Source organism: Pundamilia nyererei, unplaced genomic scaffold (genome assembly GCF_000239375.1).
Source record: "Pundamilia nyererei isolate P.nyererei 1_Seehausen unplaced genomic scaffold, PunNye1.0 scaffold00066, whole genome shotgun sequence".
NCBI classification, from domain to species: domain Eukaryota; kingdom Metazoa; phylum Chordata; class Actinopteri; order Cichliformes; family Cichlidae; genus Pundamilia; species Pundamilia nyererei.
This window is the reverse complement of record NW_005187467.1, coordinates 1,104,167-1,122,548: the sequence shown is the minus strand read 5'-3', so window position 1 is coordinate 1,122,548 and position 18,382 is coordinate 1,104,167. Positions and strand designations below refer to the sequence as shown.

Here is an 18,382-nt window from a genome sequence, read left to right as displayed (position 1 = left end):
GCAACAGTGCTAACCACCGTGCCACCGTGCTGCCCCCAGTGAAGACAAAACATGTAAAAATACTTAGACTCACTGTAGACCTGCAGATGTCCCTTGAAAGCAGTGCTTCCTCTTGGATTCTCAGCTTTGCATTCATAAGTTCCCGAGTCCTCTAGTTGAATATTGGGAATCTCTAGCACAGCCTGAGATTTACGGAGTCTTGCTTTCTTGGGGATGTTGCCATTTATCTTCCTCCACGTGATGGTTGGCACTGGGCTGCGAGAAGAAGAAAGTAGCATGGCACACCACAGCATGTAATACAGTAGCATAAATAATACTGAACTACAGTATAAAGTGTACAAGCACAATTACATACAGTACGATCATGATTCAATTCAGAAATAATCATTTAAAGAAATTCAAACTCAGGGCTTCCTTAAGAAAAGGGACTAGAATACCATGTACCATATACTCACAGATAAATGATCTTGTAATGACACTTTCAAATGCACCAATTAATTTAGGACTTGTCTTTAATAAATTTTAAATATATGCAGCCTGCAAGCTTTAAAAGATATTTAAACCTTTTGCATCTTCAACTCTCCATCACTGATATCCCTCTTTAATGATCATTGACTTTTGGATGATGAAAACAAGTGGTTTAAAAGTTTGAAGTAAGAATCTTTATGGTGCTTTTGCATTGAACTTTTTTTGACTCATAAAAATGTATACAAATACAAACTTTATGTAAAGAGCTTTAGCAGGGGGACCTTGCAGACACTGCAAGACTAAAATCCATCACAACACAGTTTGTGTTACCTCTGCTGTTCTTGGTGGGTATCGTCCCAACTGCCTTCTGAAACTCCTGCCATATTTTTTGGGCTGATTCACCACGTGATCATCAACACTCCATGAGGCAAGATTTTGTATGAAGCTCTGGATCAAGGGTGATTTATGACCATGTTATATTTCTTCCACTTCTAAATAATTGCAGCAACATTAATCACCTTCTTGCAGGCCATTCCAGCTAGGGCTGTGCAATATGACCAAAATCTCATATCCCGATATAAGAATTCTATCGTCCGATAACGATATAAATCACAAAAATGTAACATTTTCTGTAAATTCTGTGAATCTCGGGCAGCTCGTCTTGCGGGAAGTGTGTCCAGCTGGAGTCGAGTGTTTTAATCCATGCATGAAACTATACATTTTTAGACATAAGTTGTAAAGGCCGCCGTTTCCTTTGTGAGTATTTATTACACGGCGTGCTGCGGGGAAAAGCCTGTCCTAACGTTTGCGTGTAAGGTTTATTTTTTAGCACCTGGCTGCTCTTTTTTAATTCTCATCCGTAAATAATCTGCTCTTTCACGTGATTCCGTTTATTTTGAAAAGTCTCAACAGGATCTTGAGCTTTATTGTGAAAGGTTTATGTGGAACATAAACAAGCGGACACGCAATGTATGGCGTTATTTTGGTGCCACTATTCTGAGCACACGCAAAAAAAATTTGCAGGTGCAAGTGTTGCATTTTGAGGAGAAATTTATTTTGAGCAAAGAAAAGCTAAATTTGAGTGAACAAACTTCATTGCTGTGTGCAAAAAATGTATTTCAGTGTTTGAAATAGCCTTTCTTCGCTCAAAATAAATTTCTCCTCAAAATGCAACACTTGCACCTGCAAATTTCTTTTGCGTGTGCTCAGAATAGTGGCATAAAAATAATGCCATAGTAATGCGGTTACCGTCGTTGTTGCTAACCACAACGCATAAAAACAGGCGCTTGTCCGTCTGTAGTGTGGTTATATAAAATATAAGAGAAAGAGAGAACTTTAAGAAATTAATATAGCCACTACAGTGACCATCAAAACGATGAAAAAATATTGCCGTAAACAGTTTATTTTGCGACACCACGAAACGATAGATGTTTTTATATCGTCATCCGATATATATCGTTATATCGAACAGCCCTAATTCCAGCCTTCTGCAGGTCTACAGTTTCTGTCCTTTGACAGCTCCTTTGGCGGTGAAGAGGTTGGTGAGGTGAGGTTGAGAGGTTGGAAAGGCAAAAATTGATGCTGTGGACAGATGTGCTTCATACACACTGAGATTAGGAGTATTTATAATTGACTGAATGATTCCAATCTGTGGAAGCCAGAATTCTGGCTGGTTTGTGGCAGATCAAATACTTTTTCATGTTACATGTTTTTTCCTGTATTTTTGGTTCATATCATGCCTCTCTGTAACTACCATAAAAATTAGAGACTGGTCATTTTATTTATTTTATTGATGAACAAACTCACTCATTTAATTGAGCGTGTTTCTAAATACAGCAGGGGATTGAATAATTAGTTCCATCACTATGCTGTATAATTTCTATCAAGATCTTGAGGTAAAAGACAACTTTGGCTGTCATCTTTCATTTGCACATAAGTCATGAAAACCCATGATAGTAATTTAATGTTCTGCTCTGCATATCAAACAATGACCCTTTGACCACCCACGATAGATGTGTCTCACTTGTTACAGTAAATATATATATAATAGATATAACAGATACCAGACATTCGAGGAAAAGGGACATTATTCAAATGAGGTTATTACAAGATCAGGGTTTTTTCTTTTTAAATAATTGATATTCCAGCAACCATTATCAACGCCTGTTTATTCATGTATTCCCCTAAAGATCCCTTTGATAGATTACTTGCACATGCAGAGAGTGAATGTCATCCTATGTATAAGCACAGTATCAGTAGTGACTATATGACTAGATTTGACAGTTTTGTGAAAGATAGAAAAGTGACACCATACAAAGCTCCACTGAACCCATCAATCATTTAGTCAAGACAGAAATGTTACTCCCTTGAGCTGCAATGGACTCAAATTAGGATTCATATCACGTTTTATTAAACAAATGTTTCTTTTTCATTTTGGACAGAACCTCCGTGTGATGTTCGTGACTTGTGAATAGGAATAGTTTATAGTTTCCAGAAAGAACATGTTAGAATTACCAAAACCCCAGATTTCTGAACATGAGTATACTCTTATCTTTACTAGAAAGAGTCACAAAGACTTAATCAGTATTCATGAATATGCCATTGAGTTGCTGTGATGCACTTCATTGTATGTTTTTGATGGACAATTTTCTGGAGACCTTTGCTCCAACTAAACTGTTGACAAGTCAGATAACAAAGGAAATCTGTAGGGACTATGAGAGGTTGGACGATGGGGGTAAAACTTCCTGAGTCCATGGAAGGATTTTGCTTTGGAGACTGAATAATAAGCACTGGGCCTGCACATGTTTGCTGGACTGGAAGGGAACAGGTTCATTCATTGTATGAAGTCTTCCTGTCAGCATCTTCCTGAAGCTGCAGACAGGTAGACAGTAGACTCTGAAACCCTGGTGATTGTGGTCTGTTTCATCAAACTCTAAAAGTAAGCATTTCATACCCTAACATTTTGAATGAGTCACACACTGGAGTTTATGTGAGGTGTTATGGTTTTCAATTGAAAAATGTACCTAAAGGCAAGCTCTGCAGATTACATATTAATTAGCAATCCACACAATTGATGCGCCCTCATCTGGACTTGTTCCATAATAAAGGTGCGAAATTAAATCTAATACCAAAATATAATAAAGAACTTGATTCCTAGATAATGCCTCACTATTTAGCTAATTTGCTAACTCTCAATTTCTTCTTTAAAAAAAAAAAAAATCCAAACCATTTTAAAAGAAGTATCCAAACAAAAGACAAAGGTGTTTTTATTAACGTTTGTATCAAAGCACAAACATTAACAACAGCACAGAGAGTATAAAATGTGCTGTGTTAAGAGGTACAGTTTCATGCTGACTAAGTGGTCAGCTTTAACTGCAGGGCTTCAAGAGCTTGATTCCCTCTGGGATCACTGAAACTAAAAAGTATATCTACTACTCTAAAGCAATTTGGATGAAACCTTCTAACACATGCTACATATTATATTTTAAGTGGAAATGAGTGGGTTGAATGTGTAACCCATCGAATGTACAAGGCTTTTTGAACTACAATGAACTTCATAGTCTAGTAACCCTTGAAATAAAAGCAGCTAACAGAATTGCACTTTCCAGAGTTACTTATAGATGATCCTGTGAAGGCAGGATTTCAACTTGAGGGTGCGTGGTTCTGGCATTTATAATTATCAATCCATCTAATGTACAATTATCCAAAGTTAGTTCACAGTAATAACAGGCTGAGCATTGTTTTTACATGTTCTTCTCTCTAGCAACATTTTCTAGTACCTCCCGGGGGATCCTTGGGTGTTCTAGAGCTAGATGAGATGTATAATCTGTCAGTGGGTTCTGGGTTTATCCTGGGATCTCTTCCCAGCTGGGTGTGCCTGGAACACCTCCAGAGGAAAGCACCCAGGAGGCAACCTAACTACCTAACCTACTGAACTACCTAACTCTCCTATTGACACGGAGGCTTTAATCCAAGCTTCTTCTGGATGTCTGAGCTTTTCACCATATCTCTAAAGTTCAGCACAGCCATCCTACGGAGGAATCTTATCTGGCTGTTTGTTTTTCTGAACTTATTTTTACGGCCATTACACAGATTCTGTGATCAAAGGTAAGGGTTGAAACAAAGATGGACTGGTAAACTGAAAGCCTTGCCTTTCGTCTCAACTCTCTCCTCAGCACAACAGTCCTATTGCTATTGCTGCACTAATCTGCCAGCCCACCTTCCCATCACTCATGACTATGATCCAAAGGCCTCCCTCAGTCCACAGCGTTCTCCAAGAGAACCTCAAAAAGGCCTCAGACTTTTCAGGGAGGCAACATTAAAATCAGCACATCATGGATAAAAACTTCCAAAAGGCCAAATATTTATGAGTGGAGCTTGAAACCAAAAATGTCTCTTTAATTAGTTAGATTTTTACTTTATCTAAATTTCTGCTTTTAAAAATACCTTTGAAATTATTTTTCAAAGGTTCTTTCAAAGTCACTGGACTCTGGAATTACTATATAACTGTAATATGTATTTTGCTTATTATTTCTAGTCAAAGCTGTAATTTACCTTTTTTATGGATGAAGGAACTCAGGAACCACAGTGATTACTAATTCTACATGGTGCAGTTAAACAAAAATCTTGATTAATTCCTACAGACATCACTAAAATAGCTCATGATGTGAACATAGTTCAAAATTCCTTCAAGTTAAGAGCAGTATTCATATTGTTTTTGTTTTCATTGTCTCATTGTTCTCTTCGCCCTTCAGACAATCACATCAAGGAGCTTTGGCATTCACACAAAGAGCTTTTCTGCCCTGTACTAGATAGCAGTGCCATCATACATATTGATCAACAGGAGTACAAAACCCATTTTAACTTCATTTTCAGTGCTATATAAAGACTGGCATTTCTTAATGGGGTGCATTGATAAATCATTCATCTCTGCATAAAAGGGTAAGTCACTGGGATCACTGTCTGACTGAAAGCTATCATGCACAAATTACTTCATTGAGGGAGGCACAGGGCAAGAATTCAAGCTGTTTGGCTGTTCAGTGGGTTTCCCATCAAGCAGACTGTTCAGAAACTCCTGCTTTGCTTGATAGAAAAAGCCAAGGGGAGTGAGATTATAATACAGTGTCTATATATTTAGGGAATGACCACCATAATGTGGATAATTAAATTAAACCAAAGTAAACAATTATGAGGCCCTTAGTCATCCGCAGATTAGAGACTGTTTGCACTTAGGATAGGAATGAATAATTTATACTGCATAAATACTAAATAAAATAGAGCAAAGATGATAAATTATTACCAGAATTATTTTGTGTCATATAAAACACCACTGCAATGGTTTTGCAATCTTGCTGATTAGACTGATTTTACCAATAAAGTTCCGCTTTTCGTCATCTAGCCTACCTGTGTTTAGAGATAAAGTCTTTCCCAATTTCAGAACTTTGACAAAGAAAATAAATATTCCAAAAGGCAATATTGAAGCCAGTAGCACTAACTTTAGTAACTGTGGAGAGTGGTTTGGATTTAGTCTCTGTGGAATAAAGAGTGTTCCCTCCTGGCAGACAACTATTACCAATTTCCCTTTTTTTCCTTCCAAACACATAACCTTGGCTTTCTACATTCATAACGGACCCTGAAAGCACCCAGGAAACACAGCTACATTAGGGCTCTCAATTATAAGAACACATGGGTCCCTAGGGCTGAATTCCCCATTCAGTCCCCCCCCCCCCCCATGCACTAACATGCCATCTAACAGCCAAGCTACGATGCAGCACTTCTCTACACTCACTTAACATACTGCCTGAAGACAAGATATGCCCGCTTCCCATTCAGGTAATGGAATAATGTAATTTAAGGAAGAAAGAAAAAAAAACACAGGCAGGATTATCTAAAGGATCTCTCAGCAACAGAGCAGCGATAGGCTGTACTTTACTGTTCCTGGTGATTAATATGATAGTGCTGTAATAAACAACTACCAATATTTGCGCAATATGTCCTTGTTTACTTACTTTCCTAGAGCGAAGCACTCCAGTCTGACAGTGACTCCTTTGGCAACCAGAACAGATGTAGGGAAATGCACTTCAATTTTGGGCTCATATTCACCCATGACACCTGAAAAGGGTTAAGAAAGAGAAATTGTACACATTAGAAGCAGGTATTGCAATAGCTGGTTGGTCTCCAGTTTGCTATTATTCCTTTGCGTCTTGCAGTGTGGACACAAAAACAGACTGCAGTGATTTAACAATATGATGTTATGGCGATTTGTTCAACTTTGTTGCCCATATACAGACAAACAAAGAAATAAAAATAATTTAGGCACCCATTTCCTCTTTCACCTGCAATTTTTTCAAAATAAGAGTAACAACTGAAGGATAAAATTATATGCTATAAATGTATTCTTCCTAGAGACTTGTGTTGGTTAAACCTCTTAAAATGAACAGTATGCTAAATCAAAGCAGTGTTTAGGTGTGGAATGCACATTGTGCACACCATCTGGAAAATCATTTTAACCATGAACCTTAAGTTTATACAGTGTTATTTTAATAAGACTATTTAATTGACAGAGCTGTAAAGCACACAACTTAATAATTATATTTTGAATCCCTACAAAAACAGTGGGTTAAAGCATGAACAAGATTAGCTAGGGTTAGCACTTTGGTAGATTGCAATTTAATTTGTCTTAATATGTCGCAGATACTTGGAAGATGTGGGAATGTAAGGAAAAGTCTGTAGGTGACATATTAGCTTTATACGAAAACACAAACAGCACATTAAGATGACGTACAAACAAAAAACAAACATTCTCCAGCAGAAGAGACAAAATGACTCCTACTATTGTCCTCAAGAATTAGTAATCCGCTCAACAATTCACAAACACATTGTGAAGGACACAAGTGATAACATGTTATCAGTCTTGCTAAGTGCCACTATGACTAACACCTCTGTTCTAAGCCATCGCCAGAGGACGTTTCCTTTGTTTATTCATCTGTATGTTAAGCCGGCCATTTATTTTCATTTACTAGGATGATGTGTCAGAGATGGTAATAAACAAAAAAGAAAAAAAGTGTAACAAAGAAAAACATCATCATTTAAAGGGATTTACTGTTATCTGTCTTATTAAATGGGTGTTTGCAATACGAATATTATCTGAATGTTTTACTTTTCTCAAAGGAAAATATGTGTTATATTTAAATCCTTTATTTATCCAGGTAAAAGTCTCACTGAGATTAAAATCTCTTTTTCAAGAGCCAAGGCCAGGATAGAAGCAGCATTTGTAACAAATACAAATATAAATGAGCAAATATAACTGACACACAACAAGCAACGAGCAAGCAAATACAGCATCCAGTTCACATGCAATAATATGAGAACAAACGCATCCTCAGGAGCATTCACACTGACCAAGAGAACCATTTTTTGATCCTTAAAAAAATGATATAAAACCCCTCAAAGAAAATCTATTCTGCCAATTTCAGGTTCTTCTGTAAATGATTCCAGGAAAAAAGGGGGGTGACATACTTTAAAGCTCTTTCTCCAAACTCTGTTCTGACTCTGGCAACGATTTGCAAAATATTGTGCCAGTGAAGGCAATACTGACTACTTTTTACACAGAGATTAACAGTGTATACATATATAAACAACCAACAGGAAAGTCTGCAGGCATACAAAGAGAGCCGCTTAGCAGCAGCGTGAAGAGAACGGTGACATACGGTAATGTTAAATACACAATCATTGCATTTGAACATCACACATCCACAGCTGAACTTGAATACACATCAAAACATATCAGAGCATGTGTAGCACGACTCCACATGCATTATAAAGTACATGAGCACCAGGACAAATGACCCGCTTGACATTTGAGAAACCATAATTACACCTTCTACTACATGCACCTGACACTTTTTATGTGATAAAATGAATGAAGAAAGGGAGTGGGGTTATTGAATTGTGGCCCACTATGCATGGAAAAGGAGTTTTATGATATTTGTTCCAAAGAACTTTTCAATTTCAATCTCATTCTCAACATTTATGGCTCCAAAGCAGCCCTTCACATATAATGAATTTGCAATATTTCACTGGCTCTTGCCATAGTATATTCAATATCATATTCAGTCTCAGTGGCTGGACTTGATAGAATTGGAAGAACTAATGTGTAGACTCGGTGTGCTAAAACATTACCAACCCTACAGCGTAGCATTATATTTTATGTTCCAATTTCATTTATTAATCACATGAAAATTTGATTATTTTCTCGTTGTATTTCATTCTTCTGCCAACCAATTTCAAAGTATAATGCCTGTTAACTTTTACCGAAAATCCAAGTTAATACAAATTTAAAAGAATGTATTATTAGGCCTCTGACCCAGCAACAGATAGGTTTTATGATGCCGATCAAAATCAAAACTTCTGAAACTTTAATTGAAAATAAAATAAAAGGAAATAATAAATTGACAACTCCGGGTCATATATGCACTTGCTTAATTAATCTGTGCATGTACAGATTATATGCATTATATGCACATTATATATTTGTTTTCATTAAAAATAGCACATTTAACGCTCTTTAAATTAAATGTTTTTAAACTTCAAAAAGAACATAGACGTATACAATGTGCTATTAAGAACAATGACAATTATTTTCTTTCCTTTTCAAATGTGTATTCATTCAAGGACAGGGAGTTGTTTTGACTATGCCTCTACAGTATGTTGGCCAAAAAAATCATTCTGACATCCGATATATCTATGAACCAGAGGTCTTCAATAATAATTTAGTAAAGTGAAGCAGAGAAAAACATGCCCATGCATAGATGTGCCTGCAAACATTGTCTTTCACTGATATTATTGACACAGTAGTGAGACAGAAAATATGTTATGACATTAATGACAGCTGTGCTGCCGAAGCCCAAATAAAAATTGCAGCACTTATCTGTATAAACGATAAAAAATACACCATAGATTTTGGTTGCATTTCTGTATTTATAAGGTACTCTCCCAGCTACATGAGATTTATTGATGGATAAATTCCTTATTTTTCACTAACCATAAGACATGAATATATCTGCAATTTTTAGTCCAGTTTCTTGAATTTTGTTTTATTACCTCAGATTTAGCTACTGTTTAACCCTATAATGCCATTTGTATCATATTTAATACATGAGTTTCTGAGACCTCTATCTCATCAACATGATCAATACTAAACTCTTTTTTTTTTTGTCTAAAATTGTTGTTAACAAAAAGTTGCCAAAAACACCCAATGTATCAAATGTGATATCATAAACACCATGACATAGCAAAAAAACCCCAAAACTTTTGTGGATTTTGTAATAAGGGTTAATAAATATCTCAGTTCCAAAAAAATCGGAATTTTCTGGCTATTTTTTGATGGGTTGGGTCTTACGGAGTTAATATAAAAGCATGCATCCATAACTTCTGAAGCTGTAATCAGTTTACTATCAGTGACAATTTACTTTGTAATGTTTTTATGCATAACAAGTATCAATAAAGGCAATTATGTGACAGCTTAAAGCATGCACACCTAAAGTAAACACGATAGTCGCTAACACAAAGCTGATTAATGTAAAACTGCTTTGAGGTTTGTGTTGTATTTAATGGAAATAATATATCTATATGTTAAACAAAAGAAGGATGTTAGAGGGAAAGCAAAAGCAACAAAACAGCTACGTATGTATACGCTGTACGTGCTTTACACTGGTTCACATCCAGAACCACAGCAAAATAATGCTATGTAGGGCAACACTGTGCAATTGCTTCGAAATTCACTGAAGCAGAAAATCAAAGAGGTGTTTCTGAGATGAACTGTTTTTAAAAGGTGTATTAGTCTGGAGTTTAGCGTTTAGCCCCGTTCTGCTGAAGGTGGATTGTGATCTGACGATCAATGGCCTCCAGCTGGGTATAATGGAACCCAGATGCTTGTTTTGATTAAGAGAGTGAGGGCTGGAGCTGACAGTGGTGAGCCACGCACAGATCCAGCTTGAACTGTCTGCTGTGTAATAATCACTCATTTTTACTGAGGCACAGATTGCAGTGTCTAATTGGTCAGACTCCAATGACTGAAGGGTGGGAACAGCACGGCAACATTTGGGCGACTGCTGTGAGGTGCGCCAATGTAATTTTCAGAATTTTACACCCAAATTCACAACATAAGAGGCTGCTAAGCATCATGAGATTTGAGCAAGAGATGCCAAGACGTTCTTTGGCGTAATGGACCTACAGGTGTAGTGATTAGATTTGGCCGTGTTGTGTTGCAGGTGAGGGTGCTGTTCTTCAACCCATGTGTCATTACCAAATAGGACACGGTTGGTGCAGAACTCATTTTCCTTCGTTCATTCACTATTTGAAAAAAAAAACACAGCAACAACTAATCTTCTGTTTCTTTATCCAACCATGAAAAATATTAAAATGCTAATAGCCGACTGACCATATGCCCTTATGACTACATTTTGCAGCTCAGTTACAGAGACACAAACCAATTTAGCACTGTTATGTGCAAAGTGTTTTGTATGTCTCAGAGGGCCACTTCACACAAGGTTATGCAAATACAGAGCAAGAATCTTGCTGGAAGGCATGTAATTGTAAAGAGGTAAATTTGCGTTGTAACATTTGGAACAAACGTGTTTCTGAGGCACAGAGGCCATTTCACAGATTCACTGGGGATGTAATCTCAGTGGCTCTTTGAAACCTTGACAAAGACAGGCACCTGCGTGAAGTGATGGACGTTTCTCTGTGTAGTCGGATGTAAAAAAGCCTGTAGGTGAAATCCACACCTGTATCCAACAAACAGCTCCACACCATGGCTCCTGAGAGGCTAGTATAAAAGAGCAAATTCCCATCCACAGCAAGGGCCATTGATTCAGTTAATTTTATGCAGGAAAATGATTTCCCCGATGGCCAGTTTCACCAAAGCACATTGTGAGCTAAGAAGGCTCCCTGCACTAATGTTAAAGCATTGCTCACTATCTATTTATGGTGTGTATGGAATTCAAAACGCCCTCTACAAACATGAGGCTCAGTGGAAAGCAGAAGAACGCCCGACTTTATTAACCTATCTGATCTGAAATTTTCCTCCAAATGCATTTCTACACAATATTGTACACACACAGAATATAAAATGTAGTTTTAGCTTTCTGTTACTGTCAAACAAACATTGAACTTTAAAACTTTCTGCGTTATGTACCCAAAAAAACACTCACCGTCGGTTTTCAGTGTCAGAGGTGTTGGGGGACTAAGAACTCTTGCATTTGTCACTGTGTTTTTCACCAGACAGATGTAACTTCCTACATCAGAGGGCTGCACCTTCGAAATATAGAGGTTTCCCGTGTCCTGGGAAATGAAGCGTCGACTGTCCTCGGCGACAAACGAGGGGAATTCATTAAACACCCAGCTGTAGATAATCTCTGAAAAGCAAGTTAAGACAGATACTGTACACATTAGGAAAAAACTTTTACATGTATGAATTTTGATCAGCTCTTTATCTGTATAAGAGAATCACAAAAAGGTCTTCTTAACCTCTTTAACAAATAAACTATTGCAATGTACTGAAATATAACATTTATATACTACAAATACACTGGTTATGAAATGGTCTAAAGTACTGTATAGATGCATTTTGCATTACTCGTTATTGCCTAACACTGCTTAATGCTCAATATAATACTGAAACAGTGATGATTTAAAGGAGTCATGAGTATGGATTTTATGTAGCAACAAAGCCAATTGATCATCACAGACTAAATTAATCTAAAAAAATAATATTAAGGTGCTTAAAGTTCAGAGAAGATGACTTTAAAGACCCTGTTATTTGCAGGGAGGTTAATCTAATTAACCGGTGATTATCAGAAAGGTAAAACTAGCATATGATAGGGTATTATTCCAGGACAGAGTGATTCCAATAAGCTTGGTCATGTGTATGAACGTGCTTATGAATGTATTCAGAGTCATTAAAAACAGATTTAGCTGGCTTTTATAGCAAACAATTCTGAATGATTATCGATGTAGATGGATCACAATCTTTTTAGATTTCAAACAAAATGCAGTAAGAGTAGAAGATATAAATACCTGACCCATGAAATAAAGTGGTAAGATGTATTGTATTTTAGCCATTTGTACCTTATGAATGTGGCAGAAGTGACAGTTTAATGTATGGATAAATGGATAGATGAATATGGTAAATACAGAGCTAAACTGTGACATATTTTCATGTGTTACACATTTATACATAGCCAAGATCAGTATTAAAGTGTGAAACACAATTAAATTCAATCTGTGGAACGCTGCATCCCATTGAACATTGAACTTTTGTGCTACAACTCTTCGATCTGGATCCATAATCCATGAAAGAAACAGACAAAGAAAGGATAAGCTTCTTGTCCTCTTGGTAAATAATGAATAACTGATGTTTTAAAGATGCAACATTATTAGTGCACAGATCGTATGACTAAATTCAACACTCAATTTAAGCTCAGTGTTAGTGGACTCCTAAATACTGTATTTTAACAGATTACTGTCCAAAGTTAGCATCATATGTGGCTATTCTTCCCTGAAGAGGGAAGAACAGGTAAAATAGTGATATTCCAGATTCTGGTCCACAAGTCAAACAGGACCCTGTAAAACTAAAAAGAATAACTTAACACAGAATATCATTGCTGATATAAAAGATAACAGACCTTGTTCTAGACAATAAGCATTGTCAAAGACGCCAGAGTTTCATTACACTCTTTCTATTCTTTATACGCAGCATTTACCCAAAACACACAGAAACTTCTCAAAACCATCAAACGGGAGATGATCAACTTTTCATATCTCAGTGACTCACAGCTATTTTTACTCACAAGGCCTTTGCAAAATAAGTGGCATTTTAATGTCTTTGAATCCTCCCACAGCCATTTTAGCCCAAACATTTTTTAACACTCCCTCTTCAATATGAATTTGAACTGTGACACACCAAAGCATTCATCACAGTAGGATATTCTATGGATGAGGCATCTAATCAAAGTTTTTTGAGATCATTTTTCATTTCGTGTAAGCAATGCCGAAGAAATAAATCATAATCTTACCTGTATTGTGTTTTTGAGTATAATCTGTAAATATGAAAAAATAAGCATCAAAATAAAGGCTCAACAACATGTTGAGACTGGCCTCTCATATCCCTTTTAAACCTAAAAGTTAATATCACAACATAAAAAGGGGAGATCAAGTACTATTCATTTTTGGCCTAAAGTATGATTAGTGTAGCAACGCTTTTTGTGGATAAATGCAATGCTGTAAAAGCTTAGAAGCTTAGGTTTATAGTTGAGGGAAGGTAAGCTTACAAAATAGAAATCAAGACAACAATATCCAAGCTTGTTCCCTGACAAGCAGTTTGTATCTTACTGTATCATTTAACCACATATATACAAGGAACAGGTACAGGAAACCAGAAATTTCTTAATCAACAAGCTAAAGTCCTTCAATTATTCTGTGTAGCACAAATGTATTTTGTAGATTAAATTTTCAATGGATTTTCTTATTTACTCTTTAAATGCTGATTTTCTGTTAGACTAATAAATTTTAAATCTAATGCAGTTGCCCTGAATTACGCATTTAACGGCTGAGTGATTGTATAATATATTCTGTATTGATCCACTTGGCCCACATAATGAATATAATGCAAGCAATTCAACACGGGGGACTTAAATTATGTCATTATGAAACCTGGGTCAATTTTACAGTTTATAGTAGTAAGACTGCAACAAATTTCAAAAGACAGAAAATCACTATTTCCATTATGCTGTCATCATGCTAACATCATCGCCAGTGTTTGATTTCAATCACATGCCAATCAGAGTTCCAAGCATTCAAGAAGAGACCTTGGTCAAAAAATTAAATGCATGTATGTATGAGGGGTTGATTTTCAAACTCCCTGTGAAAAATTCATATTCACACATACTCCTTGAGCAAGGGCAACATCTGCACTATGACTGATGAAAAACTTTAAGGTTGAGAAAACTCTGTACTACACTTACATCTGTCAGTCATTACGCAACATTAATTATTGACTGCGTCTCTTTTAAACAAGCTATTTTGTCACCGACTCTCTGGTTGCTACCATGAGATGCAAAATGGCATCCAGAAATGTGTATGGGTGCTGAAGAGCACTTGGCAAATGTTCCCATGGGTGCAGTGCAGGAGAATGACAGAGCTGATGCAAACAGAAAACCTCATAAGAGCTTATATTTAAGGACGACTATAGAGAGGGATATTAAATATATGGCATTAAAGATGGTGGCTGTGTGAAATAATTGGCCGTGTAACATTTCTTTCTAGTTGTAATGATCCAGTAAATTTAATCTTTCATAAGTGGAGTTCTGGCTCTTTGGTCACTGTAACTTGGCACACTAATATGAACAGCATGGATGGATGGATAGACAGGACAGTGAACAGCTATGAAATATAAATAATCAAAATACAATGCATAACATAAAAATAAACAGTGGGAGCAATAACTCACACTGGAGTGGTAATAAAAGCAAAAAATGAATTTCTTTTTCTGCCTGTGATTGAAAAACTAAACTCTTACCTGGTGAATGGGGGGGAGGGGTACACATGAGTACCACACCTTGGCCTTCACGCACAGAAACCCCACCCCGGGCCTTTGTACTGAAAGCACCAAGATCTAGAACAGCATGGAAACGAAAGCTTTCAGTGCAAATAAAAACAAATACAGTAAGATATAATGAATTTATACAGAACCACCATTATTTCTGCTGATAGCCTTTGACTTCATCATTTGATGAGGGAAGTAATTTTGATTTGGTGAGGTAACAATAAAGCTTTTGTTCTCCCCGAGTGATAGTACCTCCACAAAAACACGCTGTACTCAGCGAGAGACAAAGAACAAACAGACAGCTTATGTATTTCTTTTGAAACTACGTACTTTGAACCACTACAGTGGTAAAAAACAACAACAGGAAAATGTTAAAAGCCAGTAAAAACCAGAAAGTTGCATTTTCTTTTCTATTTTACTTTTTTAATAAGTTCTAATTTAAATCACATGGAACTTTACAATTATAGAGTTATGTGTCCAAGTATGTTTTTTTGACCCTGTTGTTACTGTTCATGACTAGAACAACGGATGTTTCATTCCAGAATTGTAGCTTTTTGGAGCATAATGATGGCTGCTAACATTTAGCTGAAGCAATGGCAAAATGTGGAGCTCAAGTGACAGACCTCTAACCTGGGGCAGGTGATTAGGTCTTCATGGCCTTCATTCCATAGTCTTTACAATTATGCCTCAGAGTGACTTGTGAAACCGACTTTGTGGCACATTTTATGAAAATTGTGGTACATGCCCTTTAAATATCATGTTTATATATACACAGCATAGTCAGTGTCTTTAAAAACTGAAATAAAAAACCCTCACTGGATTACTGAACTTTGTTTTGGTGAAATAACTAAAGGATAGTTCAGGTAGTGACCACATTGAAAGATTAAGAAAAAAAAACAAAACAAAAGAAAAAACATTGGGTATACGGCACTTTTTCATTTAAACACCCAATAGAATGGCCTGCCACACAACTCGGATTTGCAAGCACTCAGTCCACACCACCAATCAATTTGCTATGCCCACCATTTCCTGTGCCTAGAAAGAGACAGATCCAGCACTAAATGGACAGTTTATCAGCTCCTGACAGTGAGCAATCTTGGAACAACAACACACAAAATTAAAAATCCTGTAATCCCAATGACTGAAGATAGCTTCTTTTAATGTCTAATGTCTTTTACAAACAACTGTGATTGATCTTTTATCTAAAATTGATTCCAGTCACATTTTACATTCAATTCAGTGTTAGATGGGGACAATTGGCTTGTCCACATTTCAATGTTTTTCACTGTTGTTGACTTTAGAGATAGGTATTTCTATGAGTTTTACATCTAATACTGCCAGTGGGGCAGCACGGTGGTTAGCACTGTTGCCTCACAGCAAGAAGGTCCTGAGTTCAATTCTACCATCTGGCCGGGGTCTTTCTGTGTGGAGTTTGCATGTTCTCCCGGTGTTTGCGTGGGTTCGCCCCGGGTACTCCGGCTTCCTCCCACAGTCCAAAGACATGCACTTTGTGGGGATAGGTTAATTGAACAATCTAAATTGCCCATAGGTGTGAATGTGAGTGCGAATGGTTGTCTGTCTCTGTGTGTTAGCCCTGCGACAGACTGGCGACCTGTCCAGGGTGTACCCTGCCTCACACCCTATGACAGCTGGGATAGGCTCCAGTGCCCCCCACAACCCTGAAAAGGATAAGCGGAAGCAAATGGATGGAATACTGCTAGTACCTACTTACAATTTGGATGATCTACCAACTGCTTATTGATTCCTGTATTTTTTTTTCTTGGGGTTTTAGAACTAATGCAACTGTTTTATTTTCTCTGCGCCTAAATAAAATTTGCTAAAAGAAGAAAAAGAAATTGTTCTGATGCAGGAAACACATCTAGCTGACAAAGATCATGCAAAACTTAACAAATTAGGTTTCAAACATGTCTTCTATTCCTCCCATAGTTCTGGGAGGCGAAGGGGGGTGGCAATTTTGATATCCTCAACTTTGAACTATGAACATATTTCGGAATTTAAAGATAAAGAAGGCAGATATATATTGATAATGGGTAAAATTCAGGGTATAATGACTACTCTCTTAAATGTGTATATTCCCCCAGGCAGTGATTGGTCCTTATATGGGCAGATTTTGAATTTGGCAACAACAAGGAGTCAGGGAATTTTTATTTGCGGTGGTGACTTTAACGTCACATTAAATGCCAAGTTAGACTCTTCAAATGGAAAAGGCGATCGGAGGAGTATTGGAAGAAGAATGGTGCATTTTATGGACGATTTTGGACTACTAGATGTGTGGAGAGATCTACACCCAAATGACAGAAAGTATACCCACTTCTCAATTCCACACAATGTATATTCTAGGCTAGATTATATTCTCATGTTTAAGAATGACCTATTTAGAATTAAAAGCTGTGAAATAGGCGCTTGTACCATCTCAGATCATAACCCGGTTTATCTTGAGATCTACCTGAATAGCAAAAATAGATCAACCTTATGGAGGCTGAATACAAACATTTTAAATTATCCAGATATTAAAGAGAGTTTAAAAGAGGAAATAGAAACTTATTTAGAGTATAATGAAAATGAGGAGGTATCTCCAGGAATATTATGGGATGCATTGAAGGCAGTAATTAGAGGAAAAATTATTAGTATATCCTCTTACCTGAAAAAATCTAGGTGGGAAAACCATTGTCAATTAGAAGACAAATTGTTAGAGCTACAACATCTACATTCTGTGACGCTGGATGATGATATCAAATCTGACATAATAAAACTTAAGAAAAAATAGATGATTTAAATATGATAGATATACAAAAGAAAATCGTTTTTATTAAACAACAGCAATGCGAGGTAGGGAGGAAATCACTAAGACTTCTGTCTCTTAAACTTAGGAAGCAACAAGCAGAGAGGACTATACATAGAATAAAGAATCCTCTTAATGGACAAATAGAAACTGAACTGGGGAAAATTAAACTATGCTTCCAGAATTACTACAGAAAACTTTACTCCCAATCTCCTGTAGATAACAACTCTATTGTCAATACTTTCTTTTCAGGTCTAAAGTTGCAAGGTGTGACAGAGGAACAAAATAAAATGCTGTTGTCCACAATAACTAAAGAAGAAATTTACTTGGCAATTAAAAGATTAAAGGGAGGGAAAATGGCGGGGCCAGATGGGTTCGGCCCTGAATGGTATAAAATAATGCAGGATCATTTGATCCCCACCACGATAAAGACATTTAATTGGGTAATGGAAAAGAAAATTATCCCTCCTTCATGGAGGGAAGCAATAATTTCCATTATACCAAAA

General features: G+C 36.7%; 1 protein-coding gene across 4 annotated transcripts in view; it reads right to left on the bottom strand.

Moving 5' to 3' along the window:
- Positions 1 to 18,382, bottom strand: part of cntn5 (contactin 5) — a 115,799-nt gene that overhangs the window by 31,749 nt on the left and 65,668 nt on the right. For 2 of the 4 annotated variants that reach the window (XM_005735931.1, XM_005735932.1), the window contains exons 6-10: positions 15,047 to 15,142; positions 13,545 to 13,568; positions 11,682 to 11,885; positions 6,477 to 6,579; positions 74 to 255 (exon numbers count right to left, since the gene is read on the bottom strand). In XM_005735931.1, the coding sequence (XP_005735988.1) occupies positions 74 to 255; positions 6,477 to 6,579; positions 11,682 to 11,885; positions 13,545 to 13,568; positions 15,047 to 15,142 (609 nt within the window). The remainder of the gene's footprint in view (positions 1 to 73; positions 256 to 6,476; positions 6,580 to 11,681; positions 11,886 to 13,544; positions 13,569 to 15,046; positions 15,143 to 18,382) is intronic. The other 2 variants (XM_005735933.1, XM_005735934.1) reach the window with 1 other exon arrangement.